Below are 13,480 nucleotides of genomic sequence, written 5' to 3' on the forward strand. Positions count from 1 at the left end.
TTTGTCGACTGACATGGGGTGTTTTCTCTGTCTTCACAAGGTCTGTAACCTGCACCAGGGTAAGACCTATGTCTTCAGGGTCCGGGCCGTGAACGCCAGTGGGGTGGGAAGGCCGTCGGACACGTCTGAGCCGGTGCTGGTGGAGGCCAGACCAGGTGAGACTGGAGCGCGTAGCGACGCGAGGCGGTGGCCGGGCTGCGGGAGGAGGGGCGCGCGCTCTGTGTCCGCGTGAGCGCGGCGACGGCTGGGTCCCGTCGCGATGCTGGAGCAGCTGAGTGGCAGACGGGAGCACGTGTGTCCAGCCAGCCCCGTGCCCTGGCAGACCGTTGGGTCAGGGTGGGGTGCCCCAGGCCACGTGGCAGAGTCAGTGGCAGCTTTACGTGGAGGAGGACCGCAACCGGTGGGGATGACGGTGGTCTTCGTTTCACTGCTGACTCTGGACCAGGAGCTCATGAAGCCGTTGGTACTGCTCGGGGTTCCAAGTAGCCAAAGCCCCATGGAGGTGACCTCTGAGGACGAGGTCGGCGCACAGGGCACGTGGGGAAGGAGTGTGCTCGAGCCGCAGACAGGGGGGTCGGCGGTTCCCCTCCCTGGGGCTGGCTTCATTTCCTTCTGCCCCCCGGCGTTCCGTGCCTCTCTGTCTTCTCGGAAACCGGTGATCTGTTCGTACCTGCCCAGGCTGACGTGTCCCTGGTTCCCGAGGGGCCGACTCGGACTGGCCTGCGATGGGCCGGGTGTCCCCTGCTCCCAGAGTAGCCAGAAGTTCCCCTCCCCCCACTGCCCCTCAGGGAAGGAGAGCAGAGGGGGGGGCCCGCGTGTGCCCACGGCTGCCCGGGCCCCTAGCAGGGGTGAGGGGCCAGATCTCAGAGAGAGAGGAAGGGTCTTCCTGGCCGACACACTCTCCACGGCGGGACTGGGCGCAGAGAGGGGAATGGGCGGAACGCCCAGCATGCTCTGCCCTCTGCTCCCGCGGTGCTTTGCCCTCCGACGGGTCCGACTCAGCGTCCTCGGTGACCGTGGAGAGCAACCTGATGAGTCGGGGTAAAAGGAGCCACCCCTCCAAAAAAAGAATCCTAAGGCGTCTAGTTGTGTCCTCGCCCTTCAGGCACGAAGGAGATCAGTGCGGGTGTGGACGAGGAAGGAAACATCTACCTGAGCTTTGACTGCCAAGAAATGACAGACGCCTCCCAGTTCACTTGGTGCAAAGCCTACGAGGAGGTCGGAGACGACGGGAAGTTTAGGATCGAGACGGTGGGCGACCAGTAAGTCCGCTTTGGAGCTGGCCGCTGGGACTCCGGGGGACCGTCACAAACGGTAACGCTTCCTATGCGTCTTCCCTTTCAGCTCGAAGCTGTACTTCAAAAAGCCGGATAAAGAGGATTTAGGAACGTACTCCGTGTCCGTAAGCGACACCGACGGAGTGTCCTCCAGTTTTGTGTTGGATGAAGAAGGTAAGGTCCACGTGACGTGGGCTCGCCTGGTTCGGTGTGTGACGCTTGGAAAGATTGACGGCAACACAGGAAGGACTCACTTAGGGAAAGGGCGTGTGCCGGGGGAGGCTGGGGTGCGGGACATTTACAGAAGCAAACCTACCGTGGGACCGAGGAGACTCTGGAGCTTGTAGTCCGTCCGCCACGTAAATCACCGGCCCAGGACCTGCTGCCTTTATAGCTTCCCCTCGTGCTTTTTCTTCTCCAGTTTATTTATTTCGAGAGAGAGACACAGGGAGTGAGCAGGGGAGGGGCAGAGAGAGGGAGAGAGAGAAACCCAAGCAGGCTCCGCGCTGTCAGCACAGAGCCCGATGCGGGGCTCGGACCCACCAACGGAGATCACAACCTGAGCCGAGACCAGGAGTCAGATGCTCAGCCACCTGAGCCCTCCAGGCGGCCCCCACTTCCCCCTTGTGCTTTTAACGTTGGGTTTTGCTACATTTCGGAGGCTTGCAAGCAGGGAGGGGCATGTTAGCAGGTAAGTGCGTGAGATTGATGCAAGGGACACGTACGGAAGACGCCCCTTCCCTCCCAACATTGAATAATCAGGACGATAAAAGAAAACATGCATTTTCTGCGTGTGAAATAGGGTCTAGCCAGCAGAGTCAACCTCTCGCGCTCTCCTAGGAGTAGGAGACCGAAGGAGGAAACGAGCAAAGTCTGTTCGGGCCACGGGGCTCGGGGAAGGTGGTCTCAGGTGGGCTCACACACCCGACTCCGCTAGGCAAACGAGGGAGCCTCGGGAGGCGGATTCTTGTGCTGCCTGGGCTTCGGTCTGTTTGTGTCCAGCCCTTGTCCGCCGTACATGCAGGTCAAGGTCAGCCTTACCGGGATGTGGGGTGAACCGTGCAGTTCCAGACAGGTTTCTTCAGGTCCTTGAAGCTTCTGAGTCCCTCCGAGCCCTCTATTAAAATGCCTCTCGTGCCTGATGAGCAGACCGTGCAGCCACCCGTGGCGTGGTGGCCGGAGGCAGTGTGGTCCCGAGGCAAGCTGACCTAGAGTGGCCATCTGGTGTGGGTAGGCGGGAGCGGCCTGGGCCCCCGCCGGGAGGCGCCCCCTACCCCTGACGTCAGGCCCCTGTGTGTCCAGTGCAGCTGCTGGGAAGCCTGGTGAAGCAAATGCACATTTCACCAGAGCGAGCAGGACTCCAGCGGGGGGCTCCGCACAGCGTCTGCGTGTGGGGTCCTCGCTCAGTGTGCCCGTGCCCAGAGACAGGGGCACATCCACAATCTGCTGCAGTGCCTTTTAGGCTGCCTTTTCTGACCCAACTCAGTGGTCCTCAAACCATTCAGGCTCCAAACACCCCTAGGTAACCCTGAAGAGTGGTCTGTACCCCCTCGGCACCATCGCTAAGCTTCTAGATGGCGTCTTTACTTTTATTTTATTTTATTTAAAAAAATTTTTTTTTAAAGTTTTATTTATTTTTGAGACAGGGAGAGACAGAGCATGAACGGGGGAGGGTCAGAGAGAGGGAGACACAGAATCTGAAACAGGCTCCAGGCTCCGAGCTGTCAGCACAGAGCCCGACGCGGGGCCCGAACTCACGGACCGCGAGATCACGACCTGAGCCGAAGTCGGCCGCTTAACCGACTGAGCCACCCAGGCGCCCCTCCTTTTAAATAGTTGCGAATGATGCGCATTTACAGCGTGTTCTGTAACGTATGTGGACTTTGGACGTCTGTCTTGTGGATGAAGCTGCACGTTTTGCCCATTTGATTTATGGGGATTCCTGCCCTTAGACTCATCGGGAAGCCAGGCCAGCCGTCCAGTCAGGAGCAGTCCGACTTCATTGTTGAGTTCAAATCAGCGTGTTCACACATGCCTTCGTGACCACGGCTGCCTTTCTCAATTCTCATTGAGGAGGAAGGAGAGAAGGAAAGAAGGAAGCCGGGAAGAAAGGGCTGAGAACCTTCAGCGTTTCTTAGCTTGTCCTTGAGACTCAGGAGTGATGCATTTTTGTTTTTGTTAACTTGTGGCAATAATACATCACAGTGAAATCGCGGGGGGGGCGAAGCATTTGGAAGAAGGCCATCTTGCAGGGGGAAGAAAATCACAGACCACCCACCTGTCCGCAGCCTGCCGGATCCATGTTAGGATCCTGTGGAATTAGAGGGTCTGGAAATGGATCTCTGTAAACCTCCCCTCTGCAAGCCGCCCCCACCCCAAACCCGCTGTCCCCAAGGCTCCGCCCTCACACACCCCACCGCCCGTCGGGACCGGGTTATTAAATGGTGAGGATCTCAGCCGAAGAGAGTGTTCGAAGGTGGCTTACCTCCGACTCGTGCTTTCACTTCCGGTTCACATTTCTTACACCGCCCCAGATTAAATCTCGGTGATGTCCCATCTCCGCTCGATTGTTTATAAGCTTCTGAATGTACAGGGCAAAACCGACGCGAGTATTTTTCTTAATTTTAGAGCTTGAACGTCTGATGGCCCTGAGCAACGAAATCAAAAATCCCAGTAAGTGAGCCCCCGACCCTGCAGGCTGACGCAACCAGGGGAGAGGGGGGTGTTTGTTGCCGCACGGAGCTCACGGAGGAGCTCTTTGGGGCAGAGCGCCTTCATTTCACGCTCCCAGCTTACAGGCGTGTCCCCTGCACATTTAAAACAAAAACGAATTGGTACTGTAACTCGTAGAAATTTTTATTGCATAGAGAGTGGTTAGAATTTGGGGCTTAGCGTAGCTGTTCCTAATCCAAGTGAGTCAGTCAGATGGCACCTTTGGTGATTGAGTTACACTGAATACACAGATCATACATCCGCAGCCGTCGGATCAGCCGGGAAAGCGAGGCTGTGCCGACGGGCACACAAAGCTCGCACGGCACGCCTTTAACCACAGCAGGCTAACGAGGGGTTTATTTTTATTTTGGGTTTTCATAATCCCATTGAGTACTCCTGGGCTTCACGTTCGCAAAAAAATTTAATAACTGGGATTGATATTTTCCACCAATATGTAGCAATTTTTCTCATAAGGATTCATGCATTATTGACTTCTGATTTCTTTTCTTCCTGTAGCAATTCCTTTGAAATCAGAATTAGCTTATGAGATTTTTGATAAGGGCCAGGTTCGCTTCTGGCTCCAGGCTGAGCACTTATCACCAGATGCCAGCTACCGATTTATTATTAACGACAGAGAAGTCTCCGACAGCGAGGTGAGTTTATGTGTGAGTGATCTGGGGTTTTGAAGAGGGCCAGGTTTTACTTCAGTAGGTCAGTTCCTTAAAGTCAGTATTCTGTGTTTGAGCGGTAGAATTTGGGGTGTAGCAGGTTGGTGAGATGCCTGTGTGATGGCTGATTCTTGGGATGTTCAGAGATTGGCCTGGGCCAGAGAAGAGATCGGAAGCCCTCTGAATCCCAGCCTGCCAGCATTAAAAAAAATGATGCTATGTTTTAGAGACGTCGAGCCGGTTTTTTTTTTTAAATTTGTTGCTGTTTTTTTATTTTTGAGAGAGAACGAGACAGAGTGTGAGTGGGGGAGGGGCAGAGAGAGGGAGACACACAATCCGAAGCAGGCTCCAGGCTCCGAGCGCTCAGCACAGAGCCGGACACGGGGCTCGAACCCACGAACCGCGAGATCATGACCTGAGCCGAGGTTGGACACTTGACCGACTGAGCCACCCAGGCACCCCCCCTGGAGACGTTGAGCCTGGTTTTATCAAAAGGTCCAGGTGACACGAGGGACGTGGGAATATCCCTGATGGATAGGTGTATTTATTCTCGATCGTGGTCTTGAAGGCATGCATTTTGCAACGTGGCCGGCGGGGGCCCCCCCTCCCACGGAGAACTTCCCATATCAGGCACCTCGTGGTAAATCTGTTTGTACACCTTCCCTGAACTTTTAGGCTGCTCTCTGTTATGGCAGATCTGGGCAAAGACCAGCAGAATCGCCAACAACGTGTCGTGTGCTGGGATTCAAACGCTTTTACCGTCGTTCTGCTTTTCGTTGTGTGCGACGAATCCTACGGTTATTCTAAATATTCCTTTTCTGGCTGTGGAACCTTGGTTACGTTTCGACGTATTTCTTCGTGTCTAGTAGCTATAGTACGCGTGGAGAGCCAGCTAAAGGAAAGCCTTGCTCGACGGGCCCTTTCGTTGCTGTTGCATGGAAAGCTAGGGGACCGCGCTTCCTCTGCTCTTCCCCCGGCTGCTCCGTGCGAAGCGTCCTTGGTCCGTGTACCATCCTACTAACCCCTGAACGCCTCCCCCCTGTGTGTGCTGCACACACGTTCACGGGGCGGTTGAAATGTGGGAATCGCTGTAGCCACGCAGGTGCCTTTCACCGGGCCCCTCACCCCTAGTGCGGGCATTGTGTCCGGTGGGCGTTTGGTAAAGCTTATCTGGTAGCGTGAGCGGCTATCAGGCAGAAATCCTGAATGGACAAAGAGCGTGTGATTTTTCTTCACCTTGAAAAACAGTGACGTACGTTAGACTCGTAGACGTGGGAGGATCGGCTGACAGATAGCAGTATTTTCTTCCTGGTTGCAAACAAGCCAGAAACGTGACTCTTGTCCCTGGGAGAGTACGGCATGATGAAGGAATTGGAGGCATTTTCTTCGAGCAGAGATCGTGCCAGGAGATGAAAAGGAAGTTAGTGTAATTGCACTTTATTTGAAGAACATCTTTTGATTAACGTTTCCTACCTGCTGCATAGACCTTGCTTTAAAAACTGATGTCTTTGCTGCGTGGCTAATCTTTTGGAGTAGGGCTGAGCTGTTTCACTTGCTTAATTAGCAATCCACAGGTGACTTTCCCATGTGAAGATTGATGTTATTTTGCGTAAGTCACATAAAAGCCTGTATTTATGGCACCCGGAAAATCGTTGAACTTCATCTGGCTGCATAATAGCGAGAAGCCTAATGAATTCCTAAAACCTGCCCGGATACCACAGTGCGGAAGCCGAGAAAATGGAAACGGCGGTTGTATTGTTAAGAATCTGGGGGGTGAGAGTGCCGTGTTTTTGCTTCTCAGACTTGACGAGGAGGCTCCTGGAGTCCCCTTACTTACAGGTGTCTGAGTGTGCCCTTACTTACAGGCCTTCCCCTCCTCCTGCCCCCCGCACCCCCCCCCCCCCACCAGGAGTGACTCCACATTCTGTGATCAGTACCGCCTCTTACCCTGGCCTCTCTCTCCCGGAAAGCGATCTGAAGCCAGCCTTTCTTGCTCATTTCTGTCTCTCCATCACGTTCCACAGACCAGCGTCCCATCTGGACACGGCGTAAATGACCTCAAACAAACGCATATCGTGTGCCGTACGTCCATGAAATCGCACGGCAATTTCTAACTATGAAGGTGGTTTTTTAATGTTGACTGGAAGTCAGGGCCGGGGAGTAGGTTTGATTCACTTAAAACCTACAAGGTGTATTTGATGAGCCAGGACCTGAAGCCTCATCGTTAACCACTGAGAATGGGGTAGTCGTCTTTGTCTCCCGCGGGGTATGTTTTGCGAATCGTTTTTGATGGTCCCCCGGAGCCAGCCCAGCAGTAGGGACAGAGAAGTGAGGTGAGCCTGCCCTCCTGGAGGGTCCCCTGGAGCTGGAGGACCGGGTCCCTCAGGGGAGGACGCAGGGACTGAGAACAGAGCAGCAGGGCCATCTGAGCTCAGGGGCAGCAGAGACGGGAGAGGCCCAAGCCGTTAGGAAGGCTTGGGGAACGGGGGTGCCCGGGGTGAGTCTGGGGGAGGTGGGCGGGGGACAGGCCAGCCTGGTGCTGCCTGTGCTGAGCGCTGGCGGTGTGACAGCTAGATGCCAGGAGCCGGAGGGGAGCGGGCCAAGACCGGGGCCTTGGCCTTCCTGCGGGAGAGTTTAGACGGTGCCCAATGCTCCTGGAGATGCGCTCACCGGTAAACCGGGCAAAGTTGCTGTTTTGCCAATAGCTGTGTTCTGAAGTCTCTTGGGACACAGCCATTTGGAATGCTGAGGCGTCACTGTGGTCTCAGAGAGAGGAGAGCACCGTGGAAATTACATGCGGTGTTTGTCAGAAAGTGAGTCCTGTTTCCTCTGGCTCCGTTCACAGATGTTTTAAATAATGTTTATTTATTTTGAGACGAGAGAGAGCAAGCGGGGGAGGAGCAGAGAGAGCGGGAGAGGGAGGGAGAGTGAGGGGCAGAGAGAGCGGGAGAGAGAATTCCAAGTGGGCCCTGAGCTGTCAGCACAGGGCCCGACGTGGGGCTCGAGCTCACGAACTGAGAGATCACGACCTGAGCTGAAATCCAGAGTCTGATGCTCAACCGACTGACTGCCCCCCCTCCCGCTCACCAGGCGCCCCTGCTCACAGGTTTTCTGTTAAGTTACCTGCAGACAGAAATTCTAAACTCTTAGAAAGGGGCATGTCATGGAGCGCACTTTCTAGGGGGCCAATGGGGTTTCCTTAGCCTACTGACCGTGGGTCACGGGTGTTTGTTCTGTTCTCCTGGCTCGTGGGCCTCCCCTTCTCAGGAGCGAGGTCGTCATTCAGGTTGGAGAGCCACTGCCACAGTCCCAGTGGGGCTCAGCCTAATGGGAGGACGAGAGCCGGCAGGGGCCGTCCTGTAGGTCACCCTGGGCACGCGGAGGTCGAGGCCCTGCCGTGAGCAGCATCTCTAGGGAGGAGCCCCAGTGCCTTGGTGCCGTCCTTTCCCTGCTGATTCTCTGCATCGGAGACGACTCATTTTTTGGATGTGGTCCCCGCACCTCCGTGGCCCTAAGTTTCAGATTCCGTGGTGTCCGAGGTGGGAATAAGATGGAGTCCGTTAGCCACCACAACACGTCAGCGTGTGTCAGCTCGTCACGAAAGATGAGAGCACCGTGAAAAGAAGCCGGGCTTCGGGTGGGCTGGGCAGCACGGGGTCATGTCCCCGGTCGGACGCGTCGGTGGGGAACTACGCTGCGGTCAGGGACCGCAGCCAGCTCAGCACCGTAGACGGCAAAATGAGCCGATCGGCACAGGCTGACTTTCTCGTCGAGAATCCCCTACACGCTTGTTTGGGCGCTCACGTGCCAGGTGGAAAGGGTGAGGACAGTCCTCGCTCTTGAGGATTTACCGTCCAGCCAGACGGGCGGACAGCGAGAGGACATCTGGACCGGGGCAAGGTATGGCCCTGTAGGGCAGGCAGGCACTGCGGGGATCTCACGGGAAGGCACCCCGCCGATCCCCAGGGCTGTTCAGGCAAGTGCTCCCCACACCAGTCTGCAGGGCATGGGGCCGGCGGTCCGCTGGGAGCATTCAGAGGCCGTGTCGGGTCGTGGCCTCAGGACGGACTCGGGCGCAAGGTGCCAGAACCGCCAAGGCACGCACAGTTCCTCCTCACTCCTCCAGAAAACCTCTGCCCACCTGACACGCAGCTCCTGTGGCCCTGGTCACACGGCGGCCTCGGAGCCGCAGGCCACGCGGTGCGTTGTTGCTGGCTCCCCGTGGTTTCGTGGTCAGCGTGGGGTACGCTGACATGCACACCGTTTCGTCCCTCCTGCGTGTCTAATTTTCTCGCGCTAGGCGCCTCTTCTTGGGAGTGAGCCTTCCTGGCGTCGTCGGCTTCCACGCAGCACGCGGGCTTGGTCACCGAGGGGATGTTTGTGTCCCTTGGTGGATGTGCCGTTCTCCAAGAGGTTTAGTGGATAAAATTTCATTCTGTGTTTCTGTGTACGTCCCAGTCCCCGAAGATGCAGTAGTGACATTATGCCCCTACCTAACGTCAGGGGTCAGACCGGAAGACGGAATTTCACTGTAGACCTCTCTACTTCCCCCATTGCTTCCAGAAACACAGAATTAAATGCGACAAAGCAACGGGCATTATCGAGATGGTCATGGACCGATTTACTATCGAGAACGAGGGCACCTACACTGTTCAGATTCATGACGGAAAAGCCAAAAGTCAGTCTTCTCTGGTTCTCATCGGAGATGGTATGCGACACTATTTTTGTATGCCTGTAAAAGAAAATTCAAAGAAAATTGTGTTGACCACACAGAAACAAACATCTTTCATTTCTTTCCCCCTTAAATACCGAATTTAGCATTCAAGGCTATTCTGGATGAGGCTGAATTTCAAAGAAAGGAGTTCCTCAGGAAGCAAGGTATGTACTTAACCCGCCCCCAGCACGAGCCCCCAGCAGACTCAGTGTTTTTTTTTTTTTTTAAATTTTTAATGTTTATTTATTTTTGAGAGAGAGAGAGAGAGAGAGAGCACGCAGGAGAGGGGCAGAGAGAGGGAGACACAGAATCCAAAGTAGGCTCCAGGCTCCCAGCTGTCAGGACAGAGCCTGATGCAGGGGTTGAAGTCACGAACTGCGAGATCATGACCTGGGCTGAGGTCAGACGCTTAACCGACTGAGCCACCCAGGAGCCCCCAGACTCAGTGTTTATTTGAATGCTTGTTTAAAGCCAATTCTGCTCAATGCCCAATGACTAAATGCTATTTTAAATGACCGCGATGTTAGATGGTTTTTATCTGCAGAAATTTGGGTATTTCTCTGATTTTTGCACTTTACGTGGATTTCATCTGTATTCTTTTCTTGCTTCTACCTTTAAAAGTCCCGGAATCCACTAGGTAGTGTTCATACTTCTGTCACTACGAATCAGGGACATGATCAGGGTAACCAGAGGTACCCGGGCTCTGTGGCCAACCTGCAGACCAGCTAGTCTCTCCTGAGCCCGCTGGTCTCCTTACAGTCCCACTCCACCCCCCCCGCCCCCCACACACATTTTCCATCCCTCTGTGGTCTGGCCCTCCCACAGCGACATAGTCTCCCACGGTCCCCCATTCAATCTGGGGCACCGTGCAAAGTGCGAGCTGGATCTCCAGGCCACTCCCGTATGCTAGACCTGAGCTGGTGTTTTGGAGGCCATGACCTTGAGCTTCTGGGGACCGGGGCTGGTCAGAACTCAGTACTTACCACATGAATGATTCGGGGGGTGGTGATGAGGAAAGGGTACATCCATCAGAAATGTCATCTCAGTTTCAAACAGAAAAGCTATGTTCTTCTGCTCAAAATGCATCACAAGTATAGATATACACACACACACACATATATATGTATATGTGTGCCTGTGCGTGATATATATGTGTGTGGGTGTGATATATATGTGTGTATATATGCGTGTGTGGTATATATGTGTGTGTGTATATATGTGTGTCTATGTGTGATATATATGTATGTATATGTATGTGTGTAGTATATATGTGTGTGTGTGTGTGTGTATATGCATTGCGTGGGTGCGATATATATGTGTGTGTGTGTGTGTGTGTGTGTGTATTTTTTCCCCCTTTTAAAACTTTTCTATTTTCCCCCCAGGCCCTCATTTTGCTGAATATTTGCACTGGGATGTTACAGACGAGTGCGAGGTTCGACTTGTTTGTAAGGTGAGGACTGAGCTCCAACAAGAGAGTGGTAAGGTGTCGTCCGTGGGCCGGCGAGAGCCCTTTCGGGGAAGCGTGTGCTGTCCGTCCCAGGACGTGAAGAAACGCCGCACGTGGGTGTGCTGAGCGACTTTGCGTCTTGTGGACGTTGTGGTCTTACGCTTCCGTGCCTGTCTCTGCTCCTTATGAGGGGACTATGGTGTGGTGGCGTGCCAGGGGAGTCAAGTAGGCCGTTTAGAAGATTTAAGATCTTGGTGAGTGAACTCAGGGACAGTGTGCCACGATGACATTCATCCGGTGATTCCCGTGCCGCTCACGTGGTTTCTTTAAGAAATAAAAGGTATGTTTTGGGAATAAGATGCTCCTTAACGCTTTTCTTTAACAATTGAATAGTAAAGTAAGCCTTAGTTACTACTGACTGTACAGATCTCTGTTTGGGGGACCAGACTTTAAGGAGCATCTCCTGCAAGACTGGCACTATCATAGGTGCTGGGGAAGATCGCTAATGCAGGGTTTTGTTCCTCAAGCTACTCACAGACGAGCAGATGAAAGAGAAGGTAAACAGAGAATTTCAACAGAGTGAGGGTTTTTGGGGTGGACACTGGAGGAAGACCAGGAACGGTCCAGGGGCAGTCAGGTTGGAGAGACTTCTCCAGGGAGGCCCAGGGCACGGACAAAGCAACGGAGCTCGGAAACTGCCAACTTGTGGATATTCGGAGGCTGGGCGTCGTGGCAGATGGTAAGGCAGGTCCTCAAAAATTTAATGTAGAATTATTGAGGATCCGGCAGAGAAAGGAATTGAAACCAGGAACTCAGATAGGTATCTGCGCGTCCGTGTGGACCGCAGCATTTTTCACAACAGCCGAAGGAGGCAGCCAAGTGTCCGTGGGCAGATGAATGGGTTAAGGCAGCGTGTGTATCCTTAATGTGGAGTGTTATTCATCCTTTGGAAGGAAGGGCAGCCTGCCACTTGTGACAACATGGATGGACCTTGAGGGCATTGTGCCAAGCGAAGTAAGTCGCACAGAGAAGGAAAATACCGTACGATCGCACGTATATGTGGAATCTAAAAGAACTGAGCTTACAGAAGCAGCGTGCAAGGGTGGTTGCCAGGGGCTGGGGGTTACGGAACTGGGGAGAAGTTGTTCAAAGAGCACAAACTTCCAGTGGTAAGATGAGTAGTTCTAGGGCTGGTAAGTGGACAGCATGGTGACTGTAGTTGGTAATACCATATAACACCCTTAAAACTGCTGAGGGTAGATCTTCGCGTTCTCAACCATAAATATACCAAAAAAAGGTGATTATGTAAGGGGATGGATGTGTTAATCTTAAGGTGGTGACCATCTCGTAGTAGTTGAATATATCGTATCATCACGTCGTATCCCTTAAACTTAAATAATGATATTGTCAACTATATCTCAGTGAAGTCGGGAACAAAGAGTTATGGGGTGAAAGCAAAGGAGAGTAGGATAAAGGATGGAGTGGCATTCGCCTGAGGAGGTGAGAACGGGCGACGGTCAGGACCACGGCGTGAGGGGCCGGTCTGAGGAGGTGAGAGCGGGCGCTGTGTGCTGGTGATTCAGTCGTCAGCCGGTTGTGCCCCTGGCCCGATGGGTTGATGGAGAAGGAGCAGGTGGGCCATGCGGGTGTGCATCCGTGCGGGGAGCTGGCGTTCGGGGGGGGGGGGCGGCAGGAGGAGACGGGTGATAGTGGGGTTGCTGGGGTGGCGGGGCAGGGGCACCAGGATGCCGGCTTCTCCACGTTGCTGTTGTCAGATGAGGGGCCGGGGTAAAGGGGAGGCCCGTGCTCAGGTGCAGAAACGTGCAGGGCGCTGACATGCGGCGGGGGCACAGGGCCCCGGGACAGGGGGCGTGAGGTAAGGACGGTCTGCAGGAGGCAGCCGCGTGAGGGCCGTGGGCGCCCTCGGTGCATTCCCGGTGGGCCTTGAGACCCCATGCTTACCCCGACCTTTTCCTGTTCGCCCCCACTCATTGTTGGTGTTGGCGACTAATTCGAAACTAGAGGCCCTGTTCCTGGCTCTTTTGTGTGTGTAATAACTGAGGCTAAAGTTTTGATATTTGACACACTCGAGGTTGTTACCGAGCCATTTCAGAAAAATTCCTGGATGTCTTTCTTCTCATAGTGAGTTTCTTACCCCGGTATGCTGATAAGGAAGACGCAGAGACAAACTCATTAAAAACATTTTTTTTAAATGTTTATTTATTTTTGAGAGAGAGGGAGAACGTGAGTGGGTGAGGGGCAGAGAGAGAGGGGGAGAGAGGGAATCCCAAGCAGGCTCCGTGCTGTCCGCACGGAGCCCGATTAGGGACATGAACTCATAAACCGCGAGATCATGACCTGAGCCAAAGTGGGATGCTGAACGGACTGAGCCGCCCGGCGCGCCCACCTCATTCTTAAAGTACAAGAAGCTGACGGGCACCGAAGTTACAAGTGTCTGGTCAGCAAGTGGCAACAGTAGGTATTTACAGGGAAACTCCACAAGGTCCCCGAGGACGGGCCGTTTATTTCGGAAACAGGATCAGAAGAACAACAGTGTTTTCCGATGATTGTCAAATGCAAAGAAGGTGTGTATCTTCAAAGTTTTCGACCCCAGCAACTGCCCAAGTCTGTTCTTCAGACAGTCAGCAGCTCTCGTTGGCCA

At 54.0% G+C, this 13,480-nt stretch overlaps 1 protein-coding gene across 3 annotated transcripts in view; it reads left to right on the top strand.

The window, feature by feature from the left end:
* Positions 1 to 13,480, top strand: part of MYOM2 (myomesin 2) — a 74,342-nt gene that overhangs the window by 47,082 nt on the left and 13,780 nt on the right. For all 3 annotated transcript variants that reach the window (XM_045451766.1, XM_045451773.1, XM_045451777.1), the window contains 8 exons: positions 41 to 155; positions 1,106 to 1,262; positions 1,345 to 1,451; positions 3,906 to 3,950; positions 4,506 to 4,642; positions 9,221 to 9,365; positions 9,476 to 9,535; positions 10,754 to 10,821. In XM_045451766.1, the coding sequence (XP_045307722.1) occupies positions 41 to 155; positions 1,106 to 1,262; positions 1,345 to 1,451; positions 3,906 to 3,950; positions 4,506 to 4,642; positions 9,221 to 9,365; positions 9,476 to 9,535; positions 10,754 to 10,821 (834 nt within the window). The remainder of the gene's footprint in view (positions 1 to 40; positions 156 to 1,105; positions 1,263 to 1,344; positions 1,452 to 3,905; positions 3,951 to 4,505; positions 4,643 to 9,220; positions 9,366 to 9,475; positions 9,536 to 10,753; positions 10,822 to 13,480) is intronic.

Source organism: Leopardus geoffroyi, chromosome B1 (genome assembly GCF_018350155.1).
Source record: "Leopardus geoffroyi isolate Oge1 chromosome B1, O.geoffroyi_Oge1_pat1.0, whole genome shotgun sequence".
Taxonomy (NCBI): Eukaryota; Metazoa; Chordata; class Mammalia; order Carnivora; family Felidae; genus Leopardus; species Leopardus geoffroyi.